The sequence below is a fragment of the Fukomys damarensis genome, unplaced genomic scaffold (genome assembly GCF_012274545.1).
Source record: "Fukomys damarensis isolate Sample0158 unplaced genomic scaffold, DMR_v1.0_HiC HiC_scaffold_5, whole genome shotgun sequence".
NCBI classification, from domain to species: domain Eukaryota; kingdom Metazoa; phylum Chordata; class Mammalia; order Rodentia; family Bathyergidae; genus Fukomys; species Fukomys damarensis.
Genome location: NW_022900917.1, coordinates 54,042,715 through 54,070,175, shown reverse-complemented (window position 1 = coordinate 54,070,175; position 27,461 = coordinate 54,042,715). Strand labels below are relative to the sequence as shown.

At 33.0% G+C, this 27,461-nt stretch overlaps 1 protein-coding gene across 3 annotated transcripts in view; it reads right to left on the bottom strand.

Annotated features, from left to right (window-relative positions):
• Tmem68 (transmembrane protein 68) overlaps positions 1 to 27,461 on the bottom strand; it is a 39,043-nt gene that overhangs the window by 10,384 nt on the left and 1,198 nt on the right. For 2 of the 3 annotated variants that reach the window (XM_010611118.3, XM_010611117.3), the window contains exons 2-7: positions 24,542 to 24,586; positions 23,549 to 23,945; positions 15,655 to 15,822; positions 9,492 to 9,685; positions 4,522 to 4,582; positions 2,618 to 2,757 (exon numbers count right to left, since the gene is read on the bottom strand). In XM_010611118.3, the coding sequence (XP_010609420.1) occupies positions 2,618 to 2,757; positions 4,522 to 4,582; positions 9,492 to 9,685; positions 15,655 to 15,822; positions 23,549 to 23,873 (888 nt within the window). In that variant the 5' untranslated portion in view covers positions 23,874 to 23,945; positions 24,542 to 24,586. Of the gene's footprint in view, positions 1 to 2,617; positions 2,758 to 4,521; positions 4,583 to 7,382; positions 7,510 to 9,491; positions 9,686 to 15,654; positions 15,823 to 23,548; positions 23,946 to 24,541; positions 24,587 to 27,461 lie in introns of those variants that run through there. The other variant, XM_010611120.3, reaches the window with a different exon arrangement.

Sequence of the window (27,461 nt, the reverse complement as noted above, 5' to 3'; positions counted from 1 at the left end):
TTTTTTTTTTTTTTTTTTTTTTTGGTACTGAGGATCGAACCAGCACCGCTGAGTTAAATCCACATCCCCTCTATCACTCATTTTTAAAAATGAGTTTTAAGTTCTCTATATAAATATAATTTGGATGTTAATAATTACAAGTCTGTAATCCTAGAGTTATGCTATATATAAAAGTTATGCTATATATATAAAGAATATGTAAGTAAATAAATTATATGAAGAAGATTGGAAAAGCATTGCAATACATTCACAAAAGAAGAATTTCAAGTATTCTTTATTTCAAGTATACTTTAGTTCAATGTCAATTTACATAAGAATGTGCCATTTACCTAGTGACAATGCTGTCTAGTGGCACAGTAAGAATCAGAACTCAGATCCTTGAACTCTCAGTCCAGGATTTTTTCTCTCTCTATTACAGCCTATTTTTACCATAAAAAATAGTTTTTGAAAACAAAATTATTCCTAACTAGCTCTGAACTGTTTAAATCCTAATAAAGAAGGAAAAGAATGTAGAAGAACAAAATATAATTAAATTATATCCTAATGAAGAATACATACATTGGGGAGTGGCAAAGAAATATATTATACTAGCAACAAAGTATGTTGGCAAAGGGCCAATTCAGAGCCCCAGCGTAGCTCTCAGCCCAAGCAGCTCCTAAGAAGACACTATTTCAGAATGTGAGAAGAGTTATGCTGTCTAAAGAATATGTCATAGGGTTTAGTTTCAGGACATAGGACAGAACAAAACTGGGGTAAACTTGATGAACCATCTGAATAACTAGACAACAGAACAGTACCTAATATATCATTAACATTACTTTTATGAAACTTCCCCCATATCAACTGTTCCATGCAAACAGTCTCATCTAACATGATATTAGAGCTTCTGCAGCTGCATATCCTTTTCTAAGTGACTGAACTTGCTAAATCTCATACGGCAAGGAGTACTATTCATTCCTTCTGTCTGCCAGGACCCTCTCTTCCTAGCCATCCCTGTGGAAGGATTTCAGGTCCCACCTCACTGAAGTCTATTATGACTGTGTTGGTCAAGAAAATGGATACACATACAAAAAGGATTCAAAATACAAAGAGATATTAGCACAGTTGTGTTCACTGTGGCATTATTCATACTAGCCAAAAAGTAGACACAAGTAAAAATAATCTAAATGCCCATCAACAGATGAATGGATAAAGAAAATGTGCAAAATGCATACAATGGAATATCATGAAGCTTTAAGAGAAGGAAAATCCTGTCTCATGCTACAAATATTGATGAACCTTAGGACATTAAGTAAAAAAAAAAAGTTAATCACAACAAAAAACTGTACAGTTCCACTCAAAAACAGTGCAGTCAAATGTGGAACAGTGCCTGTTAGGGGCTGAGGGGAAGGAGAAATGGGCAGCTGTGTGCAGCGGGAATAGGGTGAGTTTTGCAAGGTGAAAGAATTTTAGAGATCTATTGTACAATAACGTGAATGTACCTAACAGTACTGAACTTTATGCTTGTTTTTTCTATCACAATAATCACTAAAAGCTCCTCTAAAAATCATAAACACATTCATCCCATTTTTAAAGAGGTTCAGTAATATGACATGTATTGCTTTTTTGTAGTTTTAAACTCTGAAAGTATACTCATAAGGTAGGGTTCAGGTATAGAATGTCTTCCAAAAGTCCAATATGTTTAGAAGTGAGGCTTATGAAACATGATTGGATGATGGGGTGCTACACTTATCAGTGAATTAACCCACTGATGAGTTCATAGCTGAATGTGCTATTAGGAAGTGCAGCCTGGCCAGAAAAGACAAGCTCCTGGAGGCATGATGTACAAGGGTATGTTGCCTGCTCAATTCTTCCCCCTCTCTGCTTCCGGGCTGCCATGAGTTGAACAGCTTTCCTCTGCCAAGCCTCTCTCCCACACTTTTTCTGCCTAGAAGTCAGACAACTGCGGACTGAAATGGTAAGCCAGGGAGGACCTCTCCTCCTTGGAATTGTGCATGTTGATATTTTGTCTTTTCCCACCTGTATTTTCCTCTGCAAGAACTATTACCGATCATTCTCACTCTTCTAAAAACCTCACCCTTTTGTCACAAATTCACCTGTTCTACTTCTCTACCAGTTCCCATCTAGTTGGCTTCAATTGTTGTTGGCCTTCAGCTTAAATGTTACATCTCCTGCAGGTTTTTTCAGTCCTCTTTATCTAATTTGCTTGTAAAGCTCAAAGGTTCAGAGAGTCTCAGAGTTAATGGCTTCTGTATCTTCTGTACCATTCTGACTTTGTTCCGTAACTCTAGTCCAGTATTCCCAAAATCTTACATACAGAAACATCTTCCTAGACATTCTACAGGTGACTATCAATTTTATTCCTAGTCTCTAACCACTAAATGTCTAACCACTAAATGTCTGTAGTATTGCCACCCCCAACTTCTGCCCATCATGACAATAAAAGTGTCACCAGATGTTGCCAAACTTTTTCCTATGGGGAAAAGTCACCACTGGCTGAGAACCACTGACACAGAACATGCTTGTTAATATATAAGTAAATAAATAGTACCATTTTACATATCATGACTGAAAATAAAAATCTGTCCTAAGACTAAGAAAGAACAAAATAATTTACCTTTTCAGCTAATTCTTCTGCTGTTATCTTTGGGTCATAGGGAATGGGGTCACCTAAATAGGTCCGTAACTTCACTGGAAAACCCCCATACATTGGAGCAAATGGATAGCGGAATTTTTCGTAAAGCGATCTAAATAACCCTGTTTTAAAATAGACAAAATCACTTTTATTGGTTAAATACTGTGAGCATATAACTGTAAGCTTTTAAGTTAATTATGCAAGATTTACAGGAAGATAGCAAAATACCACTTCTTGAAAATTAATAAAATATTTTAAAGGATGACCTTTTCATCAATTGTAACAAATATACTGCATCAATGCAAGATATTAACAATAGAGAATACTAGAGGACAGTGAGGAAATATATAAGAATACCCTATATTTCCTGCTCAATGTTATTAACTTAAAAAATAAGGTTTCAAAATATGAGAACTTAAAAGAACAAATTATTATTATTATTACCAAACAAAGGGTAAAGACTGCAACCAAATGCTAGAAGCTAAATTTTCTAGAGACTCAAACTAAGTGACCTAAAAGTGGGGGTGGGGGTGGGTAGATTAAGTTTAGGTAAACACAAAAGACTTCAATGAACCAATAAACTACTTACAGGCTAACATACATGGTTGTAAACTGAAAAAACAAAACTAATACATAAAAACTTACTAATGTTATTGACCAAGTATGAAATTTAGCATGATTAAATATAAAGTAGTTAAATATGTAATATAAACTGATGAAGTAAGTTTAAAACATAGCATTAAAGAAATCCATAAAGGTAAGCCAGATGGACTATACTACAATCATATATTGTTACTGAAAGTAGAAAACACTGTTAATGTATAGAAATACAAAACACACCATCAGATCCAAAGTAACACTTAAAAAAATCCCAATATATACTAATTTTTTACATACCTAGCTTTGAGGTCAAGAAAAATAAAAAAAATTAATTCTAACAGTATGATTAAAGAAAACATTTCTGGAATAATTTCTGGTTTGCCATTTAAACTATAAACAGGTTGAGAGAAAATTTGAACAACTCTACAACAAAACTTAAATATAACAATCTGCCTTTCTACTTTAAATTTGAAAAAGAGAGGAAAATTAAGACTTAAAAATCACAATGAAGTATTAACAAATAGCAACATTACAAGTTAAAGAGCAATTTAAAGCTCTTCAAAAGAGGACTCACTCATAAGTGTATACAAATACTAACAATTAATAGTGCTAGGGATATAAAACAACTGACTGAACACAATATAGGTAAAAGTGAAAATTGCAAAATAAGCAAACAAAAACATTTGCAAAGAAAAGACATATCCAATTGTTATCATTGTTAGAACTGGATTAAAAGCTTATTTTTTAACCAGTAAAATAAAGTAAATAAAAAGAACTCTCAATTATGTTTAAAATATATTTTTTTCTTAAAGTGGCAGAAATAAACCATAACAAATGATACCTACTTAGGCTGTTAATCTTATTTTAACTCATAGTGTGATCCTTTTTAAAACCTGTGACTTCTTCATGGTTGAGTTAAAAAGACAGTATACAAATTTTTTCTAAATCTCACCAACATGGTTTAATACTATTATAATAATACTACTGTATTAATTAGATAAATTGTTTTGAAACTTTAAAAAGCCCATTACAAATAAGCTTCCATATATATATATATACACACATACACACACACACACATATATATACACACTGTATATACATTTAACAAAAATACAATGTCTAAGAATCACCATGACTTACAATCATCATTTAGATTTATATAATAAAATCTAAATAATATATCTATTTTCTAAAGTTAATTCAAAAGGATTCCTTATAGGGTTTAAAAGTCCGAATATTTTAAGTATATATTGTAATCAAAAACCATATGAAACAGAACTTACTTGTTCCTCCAAGTGATCTAAATCCTTCTCGAATATTTTGTGTAAACATAGGGATAATGGGCTAAAGAAAAGAATTTAAATTAAAAAAGTAAATAAATAAATCTATTCAATGACTCTATTGAGTCTCTAAGGCAAACTTTTGAAGGCCTGTTTGAAATTATAAAAATAAGATTTTAAAAATAGAGGCACACTTAACTAATGTGATTTACCAGACTAAATTAAACTTAATCATTTGTAAAAATATAAATTGTAAAAATAGAAACACTACCCCCTAGTGGTAATATGTAATATTTCATTTACCAAGTCTGCTAACAATCCACACAAACTCCTAAAACTCAAAATAGAGATTACAGTATAATTTCATTAAGTAAAATCAATGTAAATTGGTAAATTGGCCTTAGTGGGCTACTGAATAGTATGCTCACTGAAGAAAAGTTACAAGATAAAGATTCTAAGGGAAATGTTAAATAAATTTAAATAACTGGCTCTGGCAATATGCTGTCATGTAATTCATGGAATTAATAAAATATCATTTTTAAAGTCTATTAAGTGTAAAACATTCAACATTCATGAAAAGTAAGTATAAGACTCTCTACTAAAAAATGGAAAATACATATTTAATAATTCTTTTATACCATTAATTTCAGAGGATTTCTGCTCACCAGGTAATTATTTTTGTTTTTCCATGAATATTAATGATTAAATATGAATTTAATAATGAAATCATTAACTAAACATCATAAAATAATGAAATAGCATACAAGGAGGTTATGCTACCAAGAATACTGAAGCAGACAAAACACTGAATAAAACACTTTAATATATACAGATATAGTAAATGTTTTAGAATTGATAAAACTGTATGTATGTGAAGTACCATGTATATGCCTAATATAGAACTATCTGCAACAAGCAGGATTTGAGATATATTTAAAGAAGCTAACATTTTAGAACTCATTCTTACTCATACACCAAATGAAAGAAAACAAGTACAGAGTTCTTCATAAATGCTTAGGCCCTCCTACAGAACTAACCAATCACTTCCTGCATCTCTCCTCTAAGCAGAAGGGAAGGCAGCTAATACATTTTTGGGACATTGTTTTGGTCACTGTGTAACCCCAACACTAGGATCTTGTACCCGGAATTGATAAGGAGTTAAAAGAAAGTGAAGGGGGCTGGGGATTTAGCTCAGCAGTTCGGTGGCCTGCCTTGCAAGCGCAAAGGCCCGAGTTCAATCCCTGGTACCCCCCCCAAAAAAAAAGAAAGTGAAGTGATGGATGAATTAAAGAAGGAATGAAAAAACAGAACAGAGGCAATTTCCTAGTGAATTAATTTGTATTCTCTGAAAACAAAGAGCAGAAATAGCCAGTGTGATATCAAAATCAGGAAGGAAGAAAAGTCAAGAAAGAAAAAGAGGTGAAGAATTTAAAATTTCATGGAGTTAATTTACAAGGCCAACAAGTAAAAAGGTATAATACAGTGAATTCTTTTGTTAAAAAAAAAAAAAAACCTAGGGCCAGAGATTTATTCTGCTGCCTGCTTTGCAAGTGCGAGAACCCAAGTTCGATCCCCTGTACAAAATAAAAAAAAAACTAAGAAATCACTAATTTTGTAAAAATTTTAAAAGTTATAATGAAATCCTCACATTTTAAATAGTTACAAAATGTCTTCAGAGTCTAGAACCTAAACTGCTCAAGAAAGAACAGAAAACAGTCAGCACAAAGATTCAGTTTTATCTTCCTTGACCAGTACTGCTAGACTTAGGTCTACTGACTGACTGGCATGATCCCAAAAGTATGTATTGAAGAATGCACTTCTATAGATCATTCGGGTTCAACAGCGTTCCTTAAATAGCTAACTCTCTGGTGTCTAGACATTTCTAGAACCTACTGATAGTACAGAAGAAAGTTTACCCTTACAGGCTCAGTATTCTCTAGTTTTTAAATTTGCATTTAAGTTTGCATTCTTAGCCAGAAGCATTAGCTTATTACAGTATAAACTTTAAACCTTTCCTTGTATACACTATATATACAAGATAGATGAATAAGTAACCTACAATGCCAACTGTTTACATATATACATGTGTCTCTATGTACGTGTGTGTACACATGTGTGTAAGATAAAATGTGTATTTTTAAAGCTACTCTTGGGAAAGCAGTTCAGCATATTCCTAGGGTCTTGCTTCTGCTTCTAAAAACATAAGAACCACTAGACAAATTAGTTACCACACTTCTAAGTCTTTCTTCATGTATAAAATGGGGATAAATAATTATCTTTAGCTCAATGGTTTTTTTATGGATTGAGATAATACGAATTAACAATTTATCAAAGTAAATGTTATCTTCTTTTACACTTATTTTCCAATTAAAAAGGTAATTTCCCCAATTTGTTTAAATATTCAATTACCTAAAATATTTTTCAAAGCCCTAATGATCAGCAATTTATAAAATAAGAATGACTCATAGTACATATCAAAAAGTCTGTTATTTTCAAAAGAACCTTTCATATTTTCTACCAGTATTTTGTGAACTGTATTAACAATCTGGATTTTTCCTTCTTAATTTGTATTAGTACATTACTATTTAGTTACTTATTGCAGTGCTACGGACTGAACATGGGGCCTTATACCTGCGAGGCCAGCACTCTATCAGTTACGCCCTCAAGCCTAGTAAGTCACAATTTAACTATAGTTACTCCTTTAACAATAGTCTTAAATCTTTACTTACAATAATTTTGTGAGGCCAATTAAGGAATTTTCCAGATGGGATTTCTGTCACTTATGACTACATCCATACATTACTGAAAGATTTCCCTCACATTATCTGGAAGGCCCCTTCAAACTCAGATGTCCGCAGACTCACTGTGAAATGCAGTCAGGGATGGCAACAGCACCGTTGCCTCGAGTCCTGAACTGTGTGCTCTGCTGCTGCCTTGCTTGTGACAAGATCCCTTCCATCCCTCCATCTCTCTGTGCCTGAGTCTCCTCATCTGTAACATTGGAATAATTACATACGTCACCTCCTTATTACATAGGAGTACCAAGGTCAGTCTTTAAAAATGCTACAAAATTTTGGGCTGGCATAATATTTACGAAACTTAAAATGTTATTCTGTGAATCTACAATCTTAAAGATTGTTGTTTTCAAATGTATAAAGGTTATTTCTTAAATATTTTGAAGTTTTATACAAAAATCTTAACTAAAGTATCAAGATTATTTTAACTGATTATCTAGAAATGTAAGGATTAGACAAACAGTTCTTCCTGTATAATCTTTTCTCTCAAACTTCTTGTAAGCAACATGCTACTTAAAACTATAAATTTAGGGCCGGGTGTGGTGGCACACGGCTATAACCCAGCATTTGGGAGGCTGAGGCAGGAGGATCACTGTGAGTTCCAGACCAGCCTGGGCTACAGAGTGAGTGCCAGGTCAGTTGCAACTACATAGTGAGACCCTGTTTCAAAAAACAAACAAACGAAAAAACAAAACTATAAACTTAGGGATAAAGAATTAAAATTCCATGACAAATTCATGTAATTTCAAATCTACTTTTGTTATCTTAAGAAATTCTTTCAAAATATAAATGTAAAAAGTGAATCGTCTATAGATTTTAGTTTAATTAGGCTTTTAGTTTTTATTATTGCATTAATAATGCATTATATTGATTAGTCTTAATTTTTACTAGCACCATTAACAAAATTAAATTCAAAAGGCTTCTTTTTGCTATACTTAATAGTCTATAGTTTTCTAAAAAGTTGCTTCAATAAAATTAACACTTAAGGCCTACTGAAAGCTGGTTTTTGTAGTAAGAATTTGAATATGAAATCTTTGTCATGATAGTCCTATTTAAATTGTCATGTTACCTAAACATTTGGACAACAATATTTATTTGTATTAAGATGACATTATTAAGATACAGCAATAACTTTGAAGAGTTACATATACATTTATACAGGAATGAGAAGTGATCAATGCATTTTATTTTATTGTAAACTTTGTAATTAAAATATAAAAATCCATGCTTCAAATATTATTTTTTGGTTAGAATGAGTTGTCAGTAATCTTTCTTTTTTAATCAACAGTCTACAGATGGGCAGTTGAAAGATGAGCCATCAAGCCAAAGATGCAGACCGGTCTCTATGTGGCAGCAGCTAGGACACAAAATCCTGAAATATAAAAGTTACTGGCAGCAGTCTCTACCTAATAGGCCTAGAAAAAGAAGAAAAATACCCTATCAAAGGTAATACAAGTTCTCTTTCAGACAAGCTACAATAAAAATAAACAAAACAAAGGAGAGACATTTCCTATGTAATAGATATTTCACAGAATAAAGTACAAGATGAAAACCAAAATGCCGGAAAATACTTTCCAAAGGCAAAAGAAATACAAAATGGCATTCACATTGCTCGGTCTATTAGGTAGAATAATTACAGTGAATCACTGAGGAATGCTTAATTTACTGACAAATTCATTTGGAAAGTCTTTAAGAAATATCTAAATTATAGCAGTGTCTATTATCTTTTTACTATTACAAAGCTTATCATATTTGCTGATGAAAAATGATAGAAATCAAATATTATTTGGGTCTTATTACAAAAGTTGGTCACAGATAAAAAACTATTATGAAACCAAAACTATCATTGAAATATATCAATTCATTCATATCAAAGGTACTAAAGGACTAAAATACATATAATTGAATTGATTATACTTATGAAAAAAGTGTAACTGAAGGAAGAACTTATTTGTATAATATTAATCTAATGAAAAGAAACTGGATTTTAAACTTAAAAAAAAACTTGCTGAATATTTACCAAATTTCCAGATTAATTTTATTTAATATGATATCCCATGCACAAGGACTATTTCTCTACTGAGAGCTTACAAATTGTTATCTAAGTGCTTATGTATTTTGTCTCCGTAAGCACTTCTCATTTAACTAAGTTTACTTGAAAAATTTTATATGACTTACCACTTTTGCATCGATTGCAACCTGAGCAAAGCCCTTACGATTACCCCATACAATGTTGTAGGTTTCATCACTAATTAGGGCTTCTCGAACTCCACCAGGTGAAATAGCTAACAAGTGACCACTCCTCAGAATTTCAACACATTTTTCTCTTGGTCCATGTAGAGCACAAAATACATCAAGTAATAAACTAAACCCTGTAAGAAAAACAATCAGAAAAATAAATCTGAAATACTTCTTGTTCAACATTTTGAGAACAAAAATTTTCACAACCTATATGATTTACTAGCTATACTTATATCAGAAAACTTGTATTTTATAAAACAATAATTCCTAAGGTTAGCATAAAACTATATTGCTTGTGAAGTAATAGTTGTATCTTACTGACCATTTGCTACTAATTACTACCACTCTGACTACATACTCACAAACTCAGTTAAAATTTACAACACTCTTGGAAAACAGGGATTCTTTTCCCCATTTTATAGAGGAATCTTGGTCTCATATTAGGCAGCATGCTCAAAGTCACACAGCTAAGAAGTGATAGAGCAGAAATTCTCACCCAGTTATATACAGGACAAAGTTCAAATATATTCTAAGGTATTCACGAGATCAACCAGAAATGATATCCCATCAGCAAGCACAAATCTAATCTTACATTAATACTATAAGAATCACTAAAGAGAATGTGAATCTAACTATGCTTAGCCCAACTAAAACAAACAAGGCTAGAATGTACTAAAATTAAGTTAGATAATGCTAGTCTTACAATTAAATTTTTAAAAATAATAGGAAACATCATTAAGACTTTTTAATAAAATGAGGGTATTTGATTCAAGAATAACTAATTCCAAGTCTTAATGTTACACAGCTTTTCAAATTACAAGTATTTATGGATGGAAGACACAATCTTCTGAGTAATTAAATACTTTAGTCAAATCCTACACTAGAGCTTTAGAGGATAGTACGTGTGCATTTCTTCTTGAGACTGGGGAAAACAGGGATGACTATTAATAACTTTGCAGACTAATCAAACTTCTCATTAGTTTAAAGATATGAAGCAAAAAATACAACCACTATATCATTAAGGTTTACATAGTTTTCATCCTACATTATTTTAAAAGCTCACGGGTTTAACTAAATGCATTCTCATGATGAATGACTGAAGGGGACTTCATCAATTACTAAGATAAAATATAAAACTTCTCTTGTACCAACAAGTGTAATGACTTCATACCTTCTGAAAACAGTGACAGAGTTAAGGTAGATCAATATCAAAATGTTACAATAATCAAAAAGAAAAATATTTTTTCAAAAAGCCAATGCTAAAAAATATTTTATTATTTCTAAAAAGGAAAAAATGGAAAACAACCTACTTATTTTGGGTTTTTTGTGGGTTTTTTGTTTTTGTTTTCTGAGACAGAGTCTCAGTATATAGTTCAGGCTGCCCTTGAACTCACTATGTAGTCCAGGCTGGCCTGGAACTTGTGGCAATCCTCCTGCCTCAGCCCCTCGAGTGCTGGGATTATAGGGATGTGCCACCACAGGCTATGCCCAACAACCTAAGACTAAAAGAAAAAAATAGTTAAGTAAACATTTTAGTAACATCCTAAAGCTATTCCTTATAAAACATAGTGAGTATATTAATGCTAATATAAACTCTTTTTTGAAAAAGTCCACAAAAGTTGTTTGCAAAATATGTACAAATTAAAAATAAAGTAAAATAAAAATTAGTGGTTACGTTAGAATGATAACATTACAATGATATTCTTCTGATCTCTAGTTTCTATATCTATTATAAAGTGGTCATATTACTATTTAAAGGGAAGTCTTACAGCCAATTTAATTTATACACAAACCACAAATGGGTATTTAGTGATACATGCAAAACCTTTATGAAAGCACTGAAGTAGATCATTACTTAATTAACTGCGTGGTTTGAGTCTGTCTAGTTGATGGTCAGTTTGCTTTTATTATTTCAAAGCATACACTATCTACTTTCTTGGCATGTTTCTAGTGATTTAAGTAGCAGAAGAAAATAGATTTAATCTCAATGAGTTAATTCAAAGATGACTTTAAAAAACTGTCATGTTTAAATCCATCTAGCTAATCTTTTTAAAAGGCTCAAAGCTTTATAAACAGTTTAAAAGCTGTGTATGACAATATAAACTAATCAATTTTTTCCTTAATTTTGATTTATTCTCAAACTGATAGCTATAACACTCTAATAGTAAAAGTAAACTACAAAAATCAATATATATCCCACAAAAAATTTATCATATGAAAAATCAATCACACTCTATGTCATTACATACTGTTTTGTAAAAATTAGGATTTATTTTTAAAGTTTAACACTTGGGCCAAGGGCATTTTTCAGTGGTAAAGTGCTTGCCTAATATGTTCAAGGCCCTGGGTACCAACCATCCCCAGTCATGTCACGCAACAATAAAGTTCAAGTTTAAGCCTAGAGCATTGAAGAATGCTTAGTCCCAGATACTCAGGAGGGAGAGGTAACAGAATTGTCATGAGACCAGGAATGCAAGGCCAGCCTGGGCAACACAGTGAAATACCACCTCAACAAAAACAACCAAAAAAAAAAGATAGGACAAAAAGATATAACTTTAAAAAACGAAATGAAGCTAAATACTTGTCAATAAAGAAAGAAGGTAACACTTTTGGCTATAATGCTTTCATTTTTTGGATATACTGCCTAAACAATTTAACTAGATGCTTTCAAATTAGGATTCTATACAGGCCTATCTCCCTAATGAACATAAATGCAAAAATCCTCCATAAGATACTGGCAAACAGAATGCAGAAGATCATTAAGAAAATTATACAGCCTGACCAAGTGGGATTCATCCCAGGGATTCAGAGATTGTTCAACACACACAAATTAATAAATGTAATACACTATATTAACAGAGTCAAAGACAAAAACCATATGATCATCTCAATAGATACAGACAAAGAAAAAGTGTTTGACAAAGTCGAACATTCATTCATGATAAAAACCCTTTGGAAAATTGAAATAGATGGTCTTTTTCTCTACCTGATAAAAGCCATCTATAACAAACCAACAGCCAACATTAGACTAAATGGGCAAAAACTGAAAAATTTCACACTAAAATCAGGAACAAGACAAGAATGTCCACTGTCACTACTCTTGTTCATATTGTTCTAGAAACATTAGTCACAACAATTAGGAAAGATAAAGAAATAAACGGAATAAAGATAGGAAATGAAGAAGTTAAGTTGTCATTATTTGCAGATGTCATGAAGACCCCAAAAACTCCTCCAAAAGACTTCTAGATTAAATAACCAAATTCAGTAGAGTAGCTGGATAGAATGTCAACATTCAAAAATCAATAGCTTTCCTGTACATGAATAACAGACTCATTGAGCAAGGAGCTGGAGAAACAACACCTTTCACAATAGCATCCAAAAAAACGAAACACCTAGGAATCAATCTAACAAATGAAATAAAACATCTCTACATTGCAAACTATAGGAGAAAAAGGAGATTGAAGACAATATCAGAAAATGGAAAGATATCCTGTGTTCTTGGGTAGGAAGAACAAATATAGTGAAAATAGTCATACTTATGAAACTGTTATACAGATTTAATGCAATCCCAATCAAACCCCAACAGCATATCTCACAGAAATTTTTTTTAAAAAATCCTAAAATTCATTTGTTTTCTTTTGTGTTTTTTGTTTTTGTTTTGCTTTTTTGATACGAGGGATTGAACTCGGGTCCTTACACTCGCCAGGCAGGCGCTGGAACCACTGAGCTAAATCCCTGGCCCGTAAAATTCATTTGAAAACAGAAGAGACCTAGAATAGCAAAGGCAATTCTGGGTAACAAAGGTAAGGCAGGGGGCATCACAATCCCTGACTTGGAATTACACTACAAAGCCATTGTGATAAAAGCAGCACAGTACTGGCAAAAACAAAAAATCTGGGGATCAATGGAAAAGATTAGAAGATTCAGTAATAAGTCCAGACATAACCAGCCATTTTATCTTTGACCCAGGAGCCAAACACCTTCACTGGAGGATACATAGCCTCTTTAATAAATCGTGCTGGAAAAACTGGGTTTCAACTTGTCAAAGATTAAAACTAGACCCATATCTTTCACCATGCACTAAACTAAAATGAAAATGGATCAAAGATTTAAATATTAAAAAAGAAACAATAAATCTGCTGGAAGATAGATTAGGCTGAAGACATTAACATAGGCAAAGACTTTATTAACAAAAAAACCTCTGTTGCAAGGGAACTATAACAAAGAATGAACAATTAGGATCTCATCTTATTAAAAAGATTTTGCACAGCAAGAGAAACCACGAACAGAGTGAACAGACATCCACATTGTGGGAAAAATTTTCTTTACCAGCTGTTTCTCAGACAAAGGACTATAAAGAACTCAAAAAAATAAGAACCCCCAAATTAAGACTCAATCCAAAACTGGGCATTTTCTCAAGAAGTAGAAACAACAAATAAACATATGAAAAAAATGTTCAACATCAGTGGTCATTTGTGAGATGCAAAGTAAAACAATGCTGAAATTCCATCTCACTCACAAAGAGTGGTTGCTATCAAGAAATCAATCACCAAATGCTGGTAGGCCTGTGGGGGAAAAGGAACCCCTCTCCATGGTTGGTGGGAGCGGACTGGTGCAACCACTGTGGAAATCAGTGTGGACATTCTTCAAAAAACTAGGAGCAGAGGTCCTATTTGACCTAGATATTCACCTTCTAGGTATCTTCCCAAAAGAATTAAAAGCATTGTACCACAGCAATATATGTGCACCAATGTTTCTAGTGGCACAAGTTTGTGAATAGCTAAATCTTGGAAACAGCCCAAATGCCCATCAAGTTTTGAATGGATAAAAAAATATGTGGTTTTGTTAATACAATGGAGTAGTATTTAGCCACAAAGAAGTATAAACCTGAGACATTGCTAGGTAAATGGATGCAACTTGAGAATATACTCAAGTGAAATAAATCAAATACACATGTATACATATCACATTGTCTTTCTGGTGTGAGAAACTGAAAGTAAAAATAAGGACCAAAAAGAATATAGTGAAATAGGAAGAAATTGTTCAAAATTATACAGAATGTGAGATACTTTTTCAATACTTAAATGTTTTTTTAATTTATTTTTTTTCTTTTCATTGAGTTTATTGGTACATTCTAGGTATACAGTACAGTTACACTCACTACTGGGATCTTGTACCTTTACATGACAGGTCTTGGTTCTCATTTTTTCCCCTTGTCCCTGCCCTCCCTTCAACCCCTCCTCCCCTCCCCATTTACTTTATTTCCATTTTTTCATATTTTTTTCTTTTCCCTTATTCCCTTTCCCCTACCCTTCCCACTTTCCCTACACCTTTAGCCCTTTTCTTCCTATTTCACACTGTTAATTATCCCATTAGGATCTTGTGTACTATTATAGTTTTTCACACCAGAGATTAAATGTTTTTTTAAAAAGGTATGGTATTAGGAAATGAGTGGAGAGATAGACTAGCAAATGAAAAATATTCTTTTAAGATCATGATACACAATATACTTACCATGGTTATTCTCTAATAATTTTGCTATGAAAAATTATTTTTTCATAGAACCACTTTTATATTTTCTTTATTAACATCTATCTTTCTCTTAAGTGAAATAAATCAGATCACACATGTATAAATCCTGCATTGTTTCTCTGGTGTGAGAAACTGAAAGTGTAAGTGAGGATCAAAATGTATAACAGATATTGTGAAATGGCAAAAAACAAAATGTTCAAATGGAAAGGAACTGGGGAGGGAGGCAGGGGAAGGGAAAGAAAGGAAAGAAAAAATGAGAAAAGAATAAAAAAATGGAAACAAAACATTTGTAAATAAGGAGGGGAAGAAGGGTTGAAAGGAGGAAAGAGGATAGGAGAAATAAGAACTAAGGTACATCATGTACAGACACAGATTTCCTATAATGAATGTGATCATTATATACCTAAAATATACCAATAAACTTAATAAATTTAAAAAATTGTTAACTTATTACCCTGAAATGGCAGGGAACTTTTTCAAATGGTACTGAAGTTTAAAGACAAACTATCATATAATTTGTTTGTGTTAATTAAACACGTTCATATTACTATCTTTGGTAAAACTTTACCTGGAATTTTAAAGACAAAGTGATCAGCTACTACTCGGCAAGTTCTGCCTTTGAGGATAAAAATTTTTGCCATGAAATAGTAAAAATCGATGGGAATAGCTCCATGATAAAAAATTATAAGTGCTGGTCCTTCTTCTGGTATTTTTTCCATCCCATGAACTTCATAACCTGTTTGAAAGAAAAAATACAGACACTAAAAATATATTTGTTAATTTGCACTCAACAGTGGTCAATAATTCAAAAGCTGTCTTTTTTTTAAAACAAAAGTACAGAAACTTTCTTGGTTTCCTTTTCATTCCTCTTTTTATTTCCTCTCTTTCCCTTTCCCTTTATTCCCTGAACAAATTAGTTATACGTCATAAAATGGTGTGGGATAAAATATGCACTTGTATGGAGAGGTGGCCCTGAGTATTAGGAGTCCAGGCAGGGTAAGGTAACCAGAAGTGGGGAGCCAAAGCCAAGGCAGAGTTGTGACAGCACCCATGTGGAAAAGAGCCTAGGAGTAGAAAAACAAAGGGAGCCCAAGGTGAGAGAAGCAGGGTCAGAGCCAAAGTGAAACAAGGAGGACACTGACACACAGCAGCGGCTTTGCGTGAAGGGTCACAGCTAAGGAGATGAAGAATTACCTGTGAGGGAGTGCTGACCTGGTGTAGGGCATTACAGCCAGGGCGGGTGAAGCCATCATACCACACAAGGTGGAGGCCTGGCCTCAGACGTTAGAGCCCAAGGGAGTAAAAGGGTGTCTGTGAGTGTTAGGGGATGGTGGCAATTATGGTAGACTAGTTACATAGAAGGGGACGGATCAAATGTATGCATATTAAAGAAGATGCCCCAGGTTTCCCACTGTTGGAGGAGGGGGTTATATATAGAAGAACAAAGAACTAGAATTAACTCTACAGCCACAAGAGTTAACTTCCTTCTTACAGTGAGACAAGGCAAGATTGTCTACAAACTGCTAACTTTTCTTGAAAATGTTAGAGCTTAAAAAGCTAGTGGTTTCAGGAAAGTATGTTTGATGTTTCAGAGATGTGAATCAACCTAAAATTGTTTTTAGTTCTAATGTTATCTATCAGAGCTTTTTTTAACCCTATAGATTCTATGATCCTTTCATTTTACATTTTTCTTGAGATAGCAGTATGATTGTTTTTATTCATACACTCATACAATTTTCCAAGTATGATATAAAGAACTTATATCTTTTCCAATCACTTAATTCTAACACAAGTTATTCAATTTACTTTAAGCTCTGCAGAACAATTATTGAGGTTATAGAAGGTTATCAAAAGGTCAATTATAATATTTTTTGAGAAATAAAAGTCTCTAGAAGGATATTCTATAGAGGATATTCTTGAGGTTCTCTCGGGATACAGAACAGTTTTGAAAATTTATAAAATAATTTATCTACCTACATAACTATTTACCAAATCATCTAGTTGAAAGCAGAAAAATTAAAAATAATCAACTATTGACAAAAAGTTTGTCATAGTGCCACTAAGCCCCAATATTATTTAACTGTGTAATTGCTAAAGCACAGATATGATTATACCATTCTCTTCTCAGAATACATCAGTGGACAAGCTGGTCCAACAATTTCAAGGCCATTTAAGTCCCAACTGCCTATTGAGTGACCATTTATCTATATGAACCAATTATGGCTCCCTGAATATATTTCCCCATTTTTGTGTTTCTGTTCATATAGCTTCTCTTAGGTGGACCATTTCTTGACCTGTGTTGCCCTGCTTAGCAGTAGAAATTATACTGTACTTTAACTATTCCTCCCTTAGACTACACTCATTCACCAAGTTCTGTGCATTTTACCTCCAAAAGCTCTCTTAAGTCTGTCACTTTTTCCCCTTCACAGTATCAAAGTGCAGCACTACCAACTTGTGATGAGCCAATCGTAGGGGACATATGATGAGCAATGGAAACAGAGAAAACAATCCCAAAGGTAATTACTGTCACTGCCCACCTAAGCACTGTCTGGCAAAGGGCATCTGGGCTCCATTAACAGCAATATTCAGTTCACTGAAGAATTCAGCTTTCTTATTTGATGTCATTTAATACAAATGTATTCCCCTCCTCTCCTTTGATCTCTTGTTCAATAGGCACCCTCCTGATTTTTCTGGATCCTCATGTATATTAGCCTTCCAGGAGAGGACTTTAAAGGTCAGTCTCACAGAAATCAAGTAGTTCCTCTAATATCCCCAAAGGCCATGTTCTGGGGCTTGGATGGCAGCTGATAGGCTTTTGGAAGAATATTAGATCATGAGAGTTCCACCATCAGTGGATTAGTCTGCCACATCCTTCTGCCATGATGTTTCTACCCTGCCACAGGCTTGAAAGCAATGGAGCCAGCAGACTAGAAACTGGATCCTCTGACACTATCAGCTAAAAAACAAATACAAAAACCTAAGGATCAACCTAACCAAGGAGGTGAATGATTTCTACAATGAAATAATAGAATACTGAAGAAACAAATTAAAGTACACACTACTTTCATGTTCATAGATTGGCAGAATTAATATTGTTAAAATGGCCATAATATCAAAAAATACCTAGAGATTCTATTCAATTCCCATCAAAATTAGAATGAAATTCTTCATAGAACTAGAAACAACAATTCAAAAGTTCATAAGTAAACAAAAAAGACCCAGAATAGCCAAAAGCAAAACCAAGCAAAAAGAGGAAGGCTGGAGGCATCACAATACCCAATTTCAAACTATACTACAAAACTATAGTAACAAAAACAGCATGGTATACACAAAAGTAGACACTGAGACCAAAGGAAAAAAATATAGGACCCATGCAACTGCAGCCACCTGCTTCTTGACAAAGGAGCCAAAAACATACATTGAAGAACAGACAACCTCTTTAACAAATGGTGCTGGGAAAACTAGATATCTGTATGTTTCAAACTGGACCCCTAACTCTCACTTTGTAAGAAATCAACTCAAAAATTGATTAAAGACATAGCAATAAAAGCTGAAACTTTAAATTTCTAATGAAAATACAGAGGAAATACTTGAATTCATAGGCACAGGCAAAGACCTCTTAACTAGGACTCCAGAAGCACAAGAATAATAGCAAAACTTAGCAACTGGAACCACATCAAATTAAAGTTTATGCACAAGAAGGAAAACAACTAACAGTGAAGACAGCATACATAATGGGAGAAAAATTTTGCCAGGTATTTTTCTAAAGAATTAGTATCTATAATAGATAAAGAATTAAAAAAAATTTTTAATCAAATAACCCAATTAATACATGGGGAAATGAATTGAACAGACACTTCTCAAAAGAAGTACAAATGGCCAAGAAGAATTTGGGGAAAAAAAAGTTCAATATCTTTAGCCATGAGGGGATGCAAATAAAAATTACACTGAGATTCCATCTCACCGCAGTCAGAATGGCTATCATCGAGAATACAAAAAATAGTAAAAGCTGGCAAGGGCAAAGAGAAAAGGAACCCTTCTGCACTGCTAAGAATGTAAATTACTACATCCCCTATGGAAATCAGGATGGATGTCCCTCAAAAACCTAAAAATTGAGCTACTGTTGATAAAGCTGCTCCAGTTCTTGTTATATACTTGAAGGAATTAAAGTCAGTATATTACAGGGAAATGGCTCAATCATGTTTATTGTGGCACAAGTGACAACAGCCAAGATACGCAACTAGTCTAACTGCCCATCAACACATGAATTTTTTAAATGTGAGAAAAAAATACGTACATGTCAATTTTCATTTTGTGATATTTATTCTTTAATGCTACCAATTGTTTTGTTAATCTTTTGGATAAAAGTGGTATCTCAATAACATTTTAATTTGCATTTCCCTAATTACTAGGGGGGACTTGCACATATACAAACCATTTATATTTCCTGATCAAACCCTTAGGCCATCTGTTTTATTTCCTTGTTTGTTTGTTTGTACCAGGGATCAAACTCAGGACCTCACACTTGCCAGGCATGTGCTGTGCTGCTGAGCTAAATCCTCAGCCCCAGGCCATCTTTAAATTGGACTTTTTTCTTACTAATTTTCTAAGACAAGTTGTAAATAGTTGTGCTGATCTGGCCCACCACTTCTGTCTTCTAAAAAATAGCTTTCACATTTAAGTCCTAAGTATTAGATTTCATAAAACTATTTTCTATAAAATTGACTACAAATCTTTTTCTATGTGTCCTCTTCAGTTTTGACAGAAAAGTTATACTAGCTTTGTGAAGTAAACTGAGGAATTCCACATTTTTTTCTTCACCTTGAAAGAGATAAAAGTCTGGTAGAACTCATGGGTTTTTGTGAAGAGAAGAGATAAGCTTTGGACATGATTCCAATTTATTTTATGATTAATTTTCTCTGTCTTTATTTTAAACCAACTTTGATCACTGTTTTCCTTTAACACTGGCCATTTCCATTAGTCTCTAAATATAGTGGTAGCACATAGTTATTATTTTTTCCCTATTTATTCTTAACATATTTTCATTGGCTTGTACCACTGGCAGTACATACATGACTATCCCATCAAGTGGTTTGTACCACTGATGGTTGAAGTGGTACCAGTGCTTGCAGCCACTGGCTGCAAGACATACAAATTACATCCTGTCACCAACATGTTAAAAGACTTGTTCAAAAGCTATCTCCTCTGAGAATAGTGCTTTTATTTTTGTCCAGTAAGAGTATTTAATATTTAATGAGCATGTATATGACAAAAACTATACTGGACTAAGTAATCACAAAACACAAAAAATCCTCCACAGATGAGGAAAACAGTGTCAAAAGCCCTATCATTTACCCAAGGTTATACAATGGGACCAAGATACAAACCTGCGTTTGCTAAGTCTGTGTTCCTATATCATGCCACACATGAGTACATAGATCCGTGGTTTTCAAACACTAGTTATAATTTATTAATGAGTTGTGGAATCAACTTAGTCAACCATGAAATCATTTAGTGAGTTGTGAACAGCATTTCTTAAAATAAAAGTGTAGAATATAAAATAAGAGCAGATTACAGGTAGAAACATACATACTTTTCACAAAACAGTGGATAACATGTATATGCATAGTGGATAAAAAAAATGCCTTTCTTACTAAGAATGATAGAACTATGACAGTTTGAAAAAGTGCATTTTAAATATCAGCAACCCAGTATGTTAAGTTGAACTTAATAATAATCAAGAGGCACAAAGTGTACATATTTTAGTGCCTTCTAAGTTCTCAGAGAATGATGCTCCATAATTATGATACCTAACATTTATTTAAACTTTAGAAATTATACTAAACACTACATGGCATTTCACTGAATCCTTAAATAATCCAGCTAGACGATGCAAATAAAAGTTTCAGAAAAGTTAAACATCTTATTTGAAGCTCCTTACATAGTTTTAAAGTAGCTTTCCCAGTAAACTATTGGAAAATCAATTACAAAGTAATTTATTAAAGTGAAAAAAAAAAGTTGTAACTTTTCTGGTGTAGTATAGTACTGGATAATGAAATTAGAGCCTCATACTTTTTTAGGCAAGTGCTCTACTAATGAGCCACATCCCTGCCCAAAAAAACTAGTAACATTATAATAAAGCTACCTGACAGATATCTTAAAAAGTGATAAAAGTTAGTATCACAAATAATAAGACAAATTAGCATTGTGAGTCTTCTGATATAATGTACTAAGAAGTAACCACCATATTTATGTCATTCTTGTCAAAAATGCAAAACTTTAATCTAATTGTGGAAAATACTACCTCTAAATTGAAAAGCAGTCTATGAAATAAGTGCCCAATATTCTTCAGATGTGTCAAGGTTCAAGGTCATGAAAGACAGAACTAAAAAAACTGCCACAGGCTAGAGGAGAAATGACAACTAAATGCAGTAAGAGATTCTGGGAAAAAAACACTGGTAGAAAAATTTTTCCATTTGAGTAATATTCATAATGTAACAGATTGTACTGTTCCACTGTTAATTTGATAACTGTACAATGATTCCATGTTAACATTAGGAGAAACTGGGTGAAACTTACATAAGAACTCTTGATACTGTTTTTGCAACTTTTCTGTAATTGTGGATTTTTTTTTTCAAACTACAGTTTAAGAAATCATAATTATTGCCAAAAAGAAGGAGAAAGATGGCATGAAAAGTAAGAGACTTTTATTACATAAGAGAAAGGGTAAGGTAGAGGTGGTGAAAGAAAGGGTATGGAAGAATAGATATGATCAAAATATATTACTTGCATATAGGAAAATACATTAAAACCCAGGATTTTATAAAATCAATAGGTACTGATAAAACATACTTTACCAAAAAGAAGACATCAAAGACATATGGTTCTTGTTTACAAACCTGCTGAATATCATCACGTTTGGCTCTGAATCCCCAACCCTGGAAAGACTTACTGCATAATACAGAACATAAACCTCAGAGGCAGATGTCAGATATTGTATCCTGGCTCTGCTTTCTAGAGTACCTTAGACAATAAACCTCTCAGAGCTAAGTTTCTATATGGGTAAGATGGAAATAGTATATAAAATGTATCTATCATATTATAAAGTTTAAAGGAGTCACTGCATTTCCAGTGTTTGATATAGTAAGTGCTCAAAAGAAATTTATAAGTACGTATATTAAGGCAACAACACCTTGGCCTAATAAGCAGGTCATTGGTGACTTTTGCTAACAGCAGCCTTATACTTCAGTGATACGTACCTTCCAATGTCTATTTCAAAGTCTGTGCTTTTATGCTCTCTTGTAAAACCACTTTTGACACTCAACATGATATAGAAAGCCACATCTCTGTCACATGTTGCTATGGTTTGTACCCACCAAAACTCATGTTGAGACTATATTCCTCAACGTAGCAGTGTTACGAGGGACCCTGGGAGGTGTTTGGGTGAGATGACAGAGCCTTTTTGAATAGGTTAATGCCATTCCCCAGAATAAATGAATTTTTGTTCTTGGGAGACTATATAAATTACCTCCAGGGAAGGCTATGTAAGGCAAAGTTATACTTCACGTTTTGCTTCTTTGCACACTGTTTGCCCTTGTGTTTTTCACCATGCGTGGAGCAGCATGAGGGTCACCAGAAGCTAAAACCATGTTCTTGGTCTTCCAGAAGTAAAGACCAAAATAAATGTTTTTCCTTTATAAATTACCTAGTCTTAGGTGTTCTTGTAGAGCAATAAAAAGTGGACTACAGCACAACCCATTTAATCTCAGGTACTGTATAGTTGTTAAAAAGAAAAAAAAACAAAACAATAAATAAGGTATTGGTGGAATAATGCAGAAAATTTGATAGAGAAAACTATTAAGTCTTTGAAAAGAGTCCACTATAGAGGACAATTTTCATGATAGCCAAATGAAGATCCACTAATTAAGGGCATAATATCTCAAATAATAAAGAAAAGAATTTCCTAGAAAGAAATCTATTGCCATCCCATTTGATCAGAGACATATTGATTTCAAGATGAATCAAACAAAAAGTAGGTAAATTTTGGTGTACAAATTATAATTAATGTATTATTATAAAATGTTTCATTCTTTAAAAATCTCTGCACTGAAAATATAACTCTGAATAGAGCTACAAAAAAATGCTAATTAATTAAAAAACTTTAAAAGTTTCTACATGAGTTTTAATTCTCCTTAATCTTCTACATATTTTATATATTAACTTCCATTATTAGAGGTAGTCTTCAGAGCTGTGTGGTTCTTCATTTAATAGAAAACAATGTTTGGAATAAATAATTTTATGAAAGATATACAAAAGTACAATGGATGTAAATAGACAATCAGGAATAACTTCATTTCCACTGTATTTTTCAGTTTCTTCTCAACAAACAAAATGGAACAATAATATAGTTTCAGTGCCACAAACAGATAGCAAAATACAGAAAGCAAAGCATTCTGGCTTACCATGCCAAACTGCTGCGTGTCCATCCCACAGAGTTGCCACTGTTTTCCTTGCACCATCCCACAAATTATGAGAATAGGCTTCCTTTAATACATTCTTCCTCTTATAAATGTGTAAGAAAATAATGGTAAGGTAGAGAAGAAAGATAGTAAAGTAAGGAAGTATTACAAGTATTAGAGGTGTAAAGACCCACAAGAGATAGTTTACAAAATTCAAATAGTCTTCCAATTGCTCCACATCAAACCATTCTTCAAGCATGTGAATCAGACAGGTCATATAGGGTATAGAATCCTGTCCTGCAACACAGGTTTGGTTTTTGTCTATCATTTTTCTTTACGTGAAAAAAATGAGGAATTCAGTCTCTTTCTTCATTGCTATAACAGGTCATTAATTTTGACACTAGAAGACAAAAATAAACCAGAGTTATTCTCCCACCAATGACAAAGTTAAACTTGTTAGTCTACATAAATACTATAATCATTTAATTCCAAAATGAGTAGGCTTTTTAATGCTTATCTTTCTGGTAGATTTAAATGTGAAAATAAAGTTTCACCTGTTTGCTCATGAAGTGCGCTAAAGTGAGAATTTGAAATAACTTACAAGCTGTAACTGAGATAGGAAAAAAAAAAATGAAGAGAACTGAAGTTTCACATTGACCTTGATAATCTGACTCATAACTTAAGTAGATCATGTTGAATATCTGGATTTTAAATTAGGTCATGTTGAAAGTAATTGTGTTCTTCACAAAACAAAACATCACTATCTGATTCAGAGTAATTTCTTTAAGAAAGTATAAACACTTTTGGATAATGTGTTTTCATTGAGAAACAAATTTACAGAAAAGCTATCTGTTCTTTTGACACTATGCAATAACAAAAAAGTTATCAGTGCTGTTTTTATCTTATAGTTACTAAAATTGCTCTAAAATATTAAATGACTAAGAATACCACTGACTCTTTCATGAACTTACTCTCTAAAACAATCAATTGACTTACCAGAAATTAGATAAGTATCTTGTCCCAAGCTTCAACGTATGTACCCTGAAAAACAAAGTCAACAAATAGAATATACAGTTAAAGACAGAAGATAACTGTTAACACCTAGAGTTAAAATTTCCATAAAATAAATAGCAACTGACATTTACAAATGTATGACAGATATGATTACAGACCCAGGCTAGTATATCACAACAAAAGTTACATCCATGCTACCACTGCTTTACTAAGGACAACTACTTAGTGCCACTATGCAAAGCCCCACCTAACAATTTCTCTTAATAGCTATAAAAAGCTTTTCTTCTTTGAAAATGATAGTATGAACAAAGTATGAAGTTAGGATATGCAATTGATTAAGTCACTTATTACTAACTTTGCCACCACACATTACAATGATACTATTATATTATCCTTGTGATCATAATTTCCTAGATTTCCTTGATCATCTTCCTACATTCGTATTTTCTCTAGTTCTGATTTTAATATTAGATATTTTACTACTATTCCACGCTATGTAATCTTCCTAGTATTCCATGCTATGTAATCTTAATGAACATCACCTCAGTTCTTTTGTGGCTAAGTCAGAATATGCATAAATGAAAGAAAAGGATAGAAAAAAAAAAAAGACATATACAGAAAAGCCATTACATGTCTTTATGCCACGATTATCTTGTCTGGCTTGTTAACAGGACAGCCACTTTGCCTTGTTTTTCTAGGGACAGAAGTCTAATTTAGTCTAACTTCCTTTAACCAATAGAATTTACTTGTGAGAAACCCTAGCCCATTATGGTAACAGAATATAAATAAAGCATACATTAAGCCTTCAACCAGGGCTTTATTTTTTACATAATTTAAACAGTCCACCTAGAGAGTTGAATTACTATAATTTACAAGTGTTTGATCATTTGAAGTACAAAATAGTAAAATTTAGTAGGCCACATTTGCCACAGAATTATAAAAAACATTCTTCACAGAACTAGAAAAAAAATCACAAAATTCATATGAAACCATGAAATATCTCATATCCAAAGCAATCCTAAGCAGGAGAAACAAAGCTGAAGGCATTACAAAGATGACTAAAAAGCTACAGTAATCCAAAGAGCCTTTAACTGGCATAACAATATATATAGACCAATGGAACAGAAAAGAACAGTGAATGCAGTAGTAAATTCACATATTTACAGCTAACTGATTTTGAACAAAGCCAGAAAGCAAGTACACACATTGGAGAAAGAACAGTCTCTTCGATAACAGGTTCCAGGAAAACTGGGTGTCTACACGCAGAAGAAACTAGATGGCTATATCTCAGTATATACAAAGATCAAAACAAAATGGATCAAAGATTTAAGTTTAAAATCCAAAACCTTAAAATTGTTAGAAGAATACAGAGGAAACTCTTCAAGACGTGGATCTGAACTTTTTGTTTGTTTGTTTTGGTTTTGTCTTATTTGCATATGACCCTTAAAGAACAAGCAGCAAAAGCAAAAATTAACAAATGAGATTACATCAAACTGAAAAGCTTCTTTACAGCAAAGGAAACCACCTACAGAATGAGAGAAAATACTGTATTTGCAAACAATTCATCCAACAAGAGATCAATTTTCAGAATACATAAGGAGCTCAAAAGACTAAACAACAAAATGACCCACATAAATCAACTTAAAAGTGGGTAAACATGCCAGGTATGGTGGTGGCACATACCTATAACCCTATCTAGGATTACCCTGAGGAAAGGGGATTTCATGTTCAAGGACAGCCTGGGCAACTTATGAGACCCTATCTCATAAAAAAGGTATGCAGGCTGGGAATATAGCTCAATGTGAAGGTCCTAGGTTCAATCCTAGGAGTTGTGGTGGAAAGAGGGAGGCAAATGACATGAACAGACATTTTCAATCAGACATGTACAAATTTTAAAAAAAGACATTTACAAATAGACATGTACAAATAAAAAATAAGTTAAAATTTTAAAAAGTATGTACAAATGGAAAACAAGTATATAAAAAAAAGTTCAACATCATAATCAAGGAAATTCATTTTAAAACCACAATGAGAAATTATCTTACCCCAGTTAGTGGTCATTATCAAAAAGATTTTAAAAAATAAATGTAGGGCTGAGAGTATATTTCGTAGATGGCAGAGTACCTGTTTAGCATGTTCAGAAAGCCCTGTCAATCCCCAGCATCAAAACAAACAAAAAACAATTAAGTGAATATTTCAAAAAGCTGAGAGGATTCTGAGTGATGTCTGAGGTGACGGATAAGCTAATTACCCTAATCTGATCATTATACATTGTATACAGGTACTGAAATGCCACCACACACTCCAAAAATAGGTAAAATTATGTTATCATTATGTACCACAAATACGTATTAGTAAGTTTTTAAAGATTTAATTCCAATTATATATATATCTCTATATATAATATATAGAGAGAGGGAGACAAATTTTTAGATTGCAAGTTCAAAGTTCTGATATAAATTGCCTTTCAAGATTTTTTTTTAAACTATAAGTTTAAATTTTAAAAAATCCTAGAATCGGGCGGGGGATTTAGCTCAGTGGTTCTGTCGCGTAAGATCCCGAGTTCAATCTCCGTGTACCAAAAAAAAAAAAAAAAAAAAGCCTAGAATGCCCTTACACTTTTAGTTAAAAATCTTCCACTCTACTTGATGATTACTGTTCTACCCTTATGTTCGTATCCACTCATCGCAATAATGTTAAACATCTAAACTGGTTCACTTGTAACTCTGGGGACTCCTACTTAGATCACCAAAATCAGCCAGCTTCTGACCTCAAAGTGCGTCATCACTACAGTTTGGAGATAAATGCTTCCTTTTAAAGTTAATTTTCCATTTCCACCCACTCGTGGATGAAGCCAAACAATGCCATTTAGGCATTAATGGCAAAAAAAAAAAAAAAAAAA